The 7,793-nt window shown below is 40.4% G+C and overlaps 1 protein-coding gene across 1 annotated transcript; it reads left to right on the top strand.

Annotated features, from left to right (window-relative positions):
- Window positions 1–804: 804 nt before the first annotated feature.
- On the top strand, window positions 805–7,218 carry LOC105382122 (acyl-CoA Delta(11) desaturase). Its single transcript, XM_011551955.3, has 5 exons — window positions 805–1,070; window positions 2,079–2,311; window positions 4,097–4,259; window positions 4,740–4,913; window positions 6,361–7,218. Exons 2-5 carry the CDS (start codon window positions 2,089–2,091, stop codon window positions 6,833–6,835), a joined length of 1,035 nt encoding a protein of 344 aa, XP_011550257.3. The 5' UTR covers window positions 805–1,070; window positions 2,079–2,088; the 3' UTR covers window positions 6,836–7,218.
- Window positions 7,219–7,793: the final 575 nt, after the last annotated feature.

The raw sequence follows: 7,793 nt of genomic DNA on the forward strand, positions 1-7,793 counted from the left end.
TCACCCGCACTGCACGCGTAGGGTGATAGATGGACTTGTCAACTGTACAAGTACCTACATGTAGTACATCAATCTTGATCTTTGTTCGCTTCTTATTTCTTGTGTAGTAAGAGTTATATTATGAGTCATTGTTCGTCCATGTGTGTATTGTGTGGTATAGAAAAGTTTCCGTTTGGAGCATCCCGCTCCCACCGATAGTGATAGTGACTGATTCTGGGTAAAGGAAGTCTATTGGGTAAAGTAAGGGGCACAGAAACCTGACCCCCTCTCGAAACAGTAATTGTAACGAATAAGACATGAGTTTCTTGGACAACAATATTCCAATGCTGGACGTGGGCCTCTCCGTCACTGCAACCAACGAACGAACGGTCCTCTGCCTACCTCATACCACCACAACCTGCTATCTGTATGGGAAGTAGCACATATTATGCACATCTATTATGTGATTGTGTGTTTCAATGGGAAATGCATTTCAACATAGTGGCCCAGCTAATCACCGGCGCATCGACGTAGGAAGCTATTCTTACGTAGGCAGGCGCATAGATCTATTTAGTATCTAGGCATAGATACGTTACAATATTAACTCTTGTTGATCGTAACAGAGAAAATATAATAACTTGGCGCATGCACTTCTTCACTATCTTGGCGTCTGCCCCGGTTCATATTCACTAAACTCGTATGATGTATCATATACTTACCTATGTGTATATGTATGCAATGTAATATAAGTTATACGCAGCTATAACTACAGTTATGCATGTAGATATAGCTGCAGCTATATGTATGCGTTTCTAATGCCCGCGGTGCTGCATTGTGAGTAGTTTTTATTCCATTCTCGGCCGAGCCGGTGTGGGGGCCATAGGTCGGATCACTCTCATTCTTTTCTTTCAATAAGTCTCTTCTTCTTACCCTAATAATATTTGCCTTTTGGTGATCGAAAGAGGGTTAAATAAGAACTGTTGGAAGGAATCTTCGCGGGTATCGGTGAAACAGTTTTAAATTTGGTGCGCAGTTTCCCGGGAGTGAAGTTTCTACGGTATCCGCCGGTTCAAGTTTAATTGCTGAAAAAGGTGAGTTTTTTTCTATTTTACTGTTTTTGCTACTAAATAATATTGGCACTTCATGCTATTGTTTGATATTTATTGTTTATTGTGTGAAACATGCGAAATGCAATCACTAAGCTACCACGTGCCGCCGGCCCACCATAGCACGTGTTAGGTGCCTGATCGTCACATTTAGATGAGAATTATCGAATGTGCTATTTTTTATTTGATTGTAACCCCAATTAGCATAACTGGAAACAGACAGAGCGGCTAATAAGTGGAATTTTACACTGCAATTTCAAATGCACAAAAATTTATGATCCGTAGCTTATAAAACCAGATTGTGATGATCTAAAGATTTTACACGTATTTGATTAATCAATTAGATTTTACTATAAATTTATTTTATAAATTCGCCTTAATTCCTACGTATGTATATTGTAACATGGTACTTCATTGATGCCTTGAAGCTTGAACGCCCTTTTTGAGAAAGAACAAATCCCTTATGGCACAAACTCTTAGACAAATCTGTGCACAAACTGCATGCGATACTTCCTAAACAAACATTTCACTTTTACCTGACCGGGTCCGGCCAGATAACATCCGACAGACTTGTGGACTCAGTGATTTAGACTCCACGTGAGGCCGGTTTCGAGGGTGATTGACCCACCGAGACGGTTTTTTTTACGCGAGACGAGCGTTTTGAGTGAGTTTATTTAAGATCGGGCGCACGGGCGATGCACAATTTAGAGACAGTCTTGAGGCAGGTAGGTTGCGCCGTGCTAAGCAGAGTTTAGAATCAAATAACTTACTTATTTGTTGTTTTAGAAACCAAATTTTTTTTTGGACTGGAATCAAATGATGATAATACTTACCTTCCATTACCTACATAAACCTAACATAATATAAGTGATAGAACACATTGGTGCACATATGCAATTCAGGCGCGAGTGTTTATTTGTATGAAAAATTAGACTAACCAAACCTCAACAACCCTTCCCTAACTTACCCTAACCAACCCCACGAATATTCCAGTACCACAACCATGGTGTGTAAATCCACGGACGAGGACATGTTCGGGCCCGAGATCCCCGAAGCCCCCGAGATGCCCCGGGACGTCCCGGCGAAGAGGCCCGAGATCAAGGTGTCCAAGAGGAAATACGAGATCGTATGGTTCAATGTGGCCACCTTCACGTACGCGCATCTTGCGGCGCTGTATGGACTGTATCTGGGTCTGACTGCTGCTAAATGGGAGACGATTATCTTCTGTGAGTATTTTTACTTATTGTTTTTTATTGTTATTTGGGACTGTTGCCCGTGAGGGCCGTGAGCGAGGGAATTCTTGGATTGAAATTAGGCTGTACATGTAGAATTCCATAAATATTTATGCATGCCTACATGCATAGGTACTTACAAACTTTCATGTTTATTAGAATATGATGATGGTGAGTGTTGGCATTGTCTAAGAAAGTGTTTATCGACTATAGGTTTAATCGACTATATCTTCCTTAATGGGTAAATGCTGTGCTTTATATTCGCCGGAACCTGAAGTGAAGGGAGTGTTGTGAAGTGGGATTCTAAAAGAGCGGTGTCCAGCAGTGAATACGTGTTGGCTGATGATGAATATGATGATGAATGTGGTTACATGAAGAAAGATCGTATTGATAAGATAAGACGGGGCGTCGCGCGTGTGTAATACAATATAATAGTGACACACTTATTAGAGCCAGCTGTTTCGAACGATTACATCTTATGAATACGGACAACTAAGTACCTATAATGTAACAACTAATACTTATGTGCAACTGTACTTATTTATTTATTTAATACTTTATTGCACAAATATAACATAAGTGTACAAAAGGTGGACTTAATGCTAAAAGCATTTTCTACCAGCCAACCTGCAGGAGGTACAAGAAAACAAGTAGAAAGGTGCAAAAAATAAATAAAATGTAGTATTTGATGCATTTAATAGTACACTAAAACATATTAAATCTTAAACTTAAGAAGGTACATCATTCAGTGTCCGATATGATCATCGTAAAGTTGATCCACTGCTGCACTACATATTATATGACTAATATCTAAACAACTTTTGTTCTACAAGTAGGTAGGTAGGTGACTGAACTCTAACGATTATTTAGCATAGGAGATCCTTCAAAACATTTCATAATTTAAATGTAATAAGTAATAACGAAACATTATTCGTCATTGTAAGTATCTACATACCTACCTACATACTTGGTTGTGAAGAATACTAATTAACCTTTGCCCTTTGTAGTTTTTTGGATGAATGAGTATTTTATTCATAAAACACAATGTCACTAAGGTACAAGATAATAAAGTAGAATATTCTTCACAAATATCCACTTATGGGCAATTAGAGGAAAAAACATTAGTGAGGTAAAAAACTGACAAACCATTACAGCAATCATTGAAATGTTACGAAAAAATAAGCACTACAGCATATTATTTTAGTTATAGTTAGGATGTGTTTATATTAATTACATTATACTTACCTACATGCATACCATTCCATCATCGCCATAAGAAAATGATTTGGGGGTTCACTAAAATGCCCGGGTGTCGTCGTCTCATCTCACATAGCGGATTCGCTTCGAGAGCTTGTGCGACGGACAATCTTTCCCACGTCTTATCACAACTAGTACCCTGTAGTTACTAGTCTGCACACAGCTGCCTCTGCAGACCATATCTACTTGGTCTTCATAACATCAATCCTTTATCAGACTTTTATCTCGTTGTAGATACGTTGTACTGCAAGCCAAGCTGGGGTAACCTTCCTGGGGTTAAAACTATAGGTATACAGAGGAGGTACTCGGAGAAAAAATCTGACAGTCGGGTTGCCCACTTACCCGACAACTCTCTCAGCACAAGCTTGCTTGTGTTGGGGTCCACCAACCCGGACTAGGCCAGCGTGGTGGAAGCAGACCTGTGTCCCAGCAGTGGGGACGTGATGGCTTTTGATTGTGTGATGATACATAACAATAGGTATATATACCTACTTAATAATAAACTCAACCTTCTCTCTTCAGCGGTGATCCTCTACTCGATGGCCATGATCGGCGTGACGGCGGGCGCGCACCGGCTGTGGTCCCACAAGGCGTTCAAGGCGAAGCTGCCGCTGCAGATCATACTCATGCTCTTCAACTCTGTTGCCTTCCAGTATACCGCGTACCATTGGGTCAGGGAACACAGGTAATTTTAATGCTTTGTAGTTTTATAATATTAGAAAGACCATGGCTATGAACGAATATTGATCATAATAATACAGCTACCCCGCCAACCAAGACACTTTTCTGTTTGCTAATCTTTTCACCACGCTACGAAAAAGAAGAAGCGCTACTAATAAATATACCTATCTCGCGTATGTAAAAATTAAGGCATCATCAGAGAAGAAGCGTCCTCTGTTGGACTCTTCCTAGTAGCGGCTAGTTTATACTATAGCTTATACTATGATTTAACTTCCCAGTGTAATGGGAAACTACACAAAAAGAGCTTCCCCGACTGACGGAAACCTGTACCTCTTATATGACCGGCGCACCCAAGGTATTCGGCGTCTTGCTAATCATCTCACCACGATGACCATATTCTAGCCCAATTCCCGTCGCTCACCGATACTCGTATTAGAACAATTACCCGTAACTTCCACTAACATTCCCACCTCTTTCTCCGCAGACTGCACCACAAATACAGCGACACCGACGCGGACCCTATCAACGCTCACCGCGGCTTCTTCTACGCGCACGTGGGCTGGCTTCTTGTGCGGAAACACCCTGATGTCAAGAAGGCTGGACCGACTATTGACATGTCGGATCTGGATGCCAACCCGGTGGTCAAGTTTCAGAAAGAGTAAGTATGCTAAGTCATGAGCACACCTTCTACGTACAGGTATAAAGGCATCGTATGTCGAGCTTCACAACAGCATTTTTCGCCTCCGAGAATCTCTGACACAGTCCTCACTGTGACCAATCTTTCGAAGTTAGTCAGACTTTCAGTTCGCCTGAGGCAAGTTATGTTTAGTTTAGAGGCTCTCGGACAGACACAGACATGTTTCTTTCTTCTTCTTCTACGCGCACGTGGGGTGGCTGCTCGTGCGGAAGCATCCTGATGTGAAGAAGGCAGGACCTACTATTGACATGTCGGATTTGGACGCCAACCCGGTGGTGAAGTTTCAGAAAGAGTGAGTATGCTATAAGTCATGAGCACACCTTTTTCGTACAGTCGAGCTCCACAACAGCATTTCGCTTCCGAGAATCTCTGACTTTCGAAGTTGGTCACACTTCCAGGACACCTAAGGCAAGTTATGTTCAGTAGGAGCCTCTCAGACAGACAAATACATGTTTCTTTCTTCTTCTTCTACGCGCACGTGGGCTGGCTGCTGGTGCGGAAACATCCTGATGTGAAGAAGGCAGGACCTACTATGGACATGTCGGATTTGGACGCCAACCCGGTGGTCAAGTTTCAGAAAGAGTAAGTTTATACGGATATGAGATCCTTTGGCGTATAGTTGCAAGGGATGTATGTGCACCAGCGTTTGTCGAGCTCCACACCAGTCTTTTTGCTTCCGAAAATCTCCACCTGTTGTCCTTAGTGCGATAGACGAGCTCCAAGTCGGTATAAGGACTTTCTAGCTGCCTAAAGGCAAGTCATGTCGATCATAACTAGCACGGGGCGAAAGATGCGCAAAAGATCACGTCAGTGCGTGACATAAGTTTCAGTAATTGGTACCTATGTGTAAAAGTATGTTACACGCAAATAGTATTAATGAACATGCGACAAAAAATTACTTAATATATCGTCGCCTTGCAGGTCAATTAGTCCAACCCACAATTTTTTTTGTTTTTTGTCCATTGTAGACTTTCATCGATTATGAATCGTTTGGTATACCTAACTAATTTTTTCACAAATTTGTGGGTCAGACTAGTTGACCTCCAAGGCGTCGATATTTTTATATCAGACACGACATTATAAGTAAATTTTATACAAAATATACGGTCACCTGCTTTGCTTATTATGCAAAACAAGTACCTACTAACTTACATTGTGTTCGGTGGAAGTAAGTGGAATGCAGTATAAAATGCAATAATTGTTATTCAGAAGTGGATACTAATTATGTCGATATGACATTGTAGAAATGATTTATTTATGAAAAAGTAGCTTTTTTATTACAAATATCCTTTTTATGACTCCGCACAATGTAACTCAGATGAAAATCTTAATAATACACAATCCTTTATTAATTATTAAGCTGGAATTCCTATTCTACAGTAACTAACCTAACCTCTTTCCATTTCAGTTACGCCATACCATTCTGCGGCACAATCTGCTTCCTGCTACCCACCCTCATCCCGGTGTACTGCTGGGGCGAGTCTCTCAATGTGGCCTGGCACGTGGCGGTGTTCCGCTATATAGCCAACCTGAACGTCATGTTCCTCGTCAACAGCGCTGCCCATCTCTGGGGCTACCGGCCTTACGACCACACCATGCTACCAGCTGAAAACCTTAGTGTGGCATTGGCTTCGTTCGGAGAAGGATTCCACAATTACCACCACACTTTCCCCTGGGACTACAAAGCGGCTGAATTCGGCAACAATAGATTAAACTTCACGACGGCTTTCATTGACTTCTTCGCGAAGATCGGCTGGGCGTATGACCTGAAGTCCGTGTCGGATGAGATGATCGAGGCGAGGAAGAAGCGAACGGGTGGTGGTCCTAACTTCCCGTGGATGGAACATGGTGAAAAGATCACGGAACACGCGAAAGATAGATGAGTTGATGAAACAGTTGTTATTGTTAGTAGTATTATTGGTCGGTTTATATTTGTTGTGTAATACCAAGGTATTGGCATAAATAGAGCATAATGTGTTAGCCTGCTTGTTTCGTGTACTCTAGTTATGTTGCGTAAAGACGCTATTTCAGTGGTACTTAGGCGTATGTATTGTTTTATTTCATGTTTAGTTTGCACTATTATGCAAGATCATAATAGATAGATTCCTTTCTATTATTATGTTTCCTATTAAGTTTCGTATTATTATTGAGAACCAAAAGGAAATCTGATATACTTGGTTATTATTTTATTCTACCTACACATTTATTTATTTCAAATCAGGGTGCGAGGTTTTGGAAAATAAATGAGTATTTTTATTATTATTACTATCCTGTTTTTTTATTTCTCTTTATTATTTAGTAGAGAATGCACAATTATTATATATCCAGAATGACTAGAATCTATATTTTTAGTGTCAACATACGCCTGCGCATATAAAATAGCAATATTAGCCAGAGTTATGTTTAGCTATTATTGTATTCGAAGCGTTTGTGAGCCCGTGGTCGTGTATTACACGTTACAAGTTAGACATAGACATAGACAAAGACACATCGTTTATTTACTAAAAAAAATATGTTATTTTGAAAAAAAATATGTGTATTAGGTATATACATAATTTACGGAATAAAGAGGCGTTATGAGTTCGAAATGTCTGCAGTCTCACATCTATGGTATGGTAGGCTCGTGATTTTCAGCATCGGCATCATGGGTAGCTTAGAAATAGCTATCTATACAGGGTGTATTTTTTTTAGTGAAATTCCGTAAGCACTTCAGTTTATAAAAAATATGCGGTTAATCCGAGCCGAATCATGCGAGCTGTAAATTTCTTTAATTGGTGCAAACGTAACGAAACGATACTCGATTTTAAACAGTATAGTTATTCTTATAAATAAATTAATATA

This window comes from Plutella xylostella, chromosome 22 (genome assembly GCF_932276165.1).
Source record: "Plutella xylostella chromosome 22, ilPluXylo3.1, whole genome shotgun sequence".
Taxonomy (NCBI): Eukaryota; Metazoa; Arthropoda; class Insecta; order Lepidoptera; family Plutellidae; genus Plutella; species Plutella xylostella.

Bases quoted from the DNA above. Each gene is read 5' to 3' on its own strand.
- LOC105382122 (XM_011551955.3), top strand. From the start codon at position 2,089: ATGGTGTGTAAATCCACGGACGAGGACATGTTCGGGCCCGAGATCCCC. The intron at 2,312-4,096 runs GTGAGTATTTTT...TTCTCTCTTCAG, and splicing joins ATGGGAGACGATTATCTTCT to CGGTGATCCTCTACTCGATG. The intron at 4,260-4,739 runs GTAATTTTAATG...CTTTCTCCGCAG, and splicing joins CATTGGGTCAGGGAACACAG to ACTGCACCACAAATACAGCG.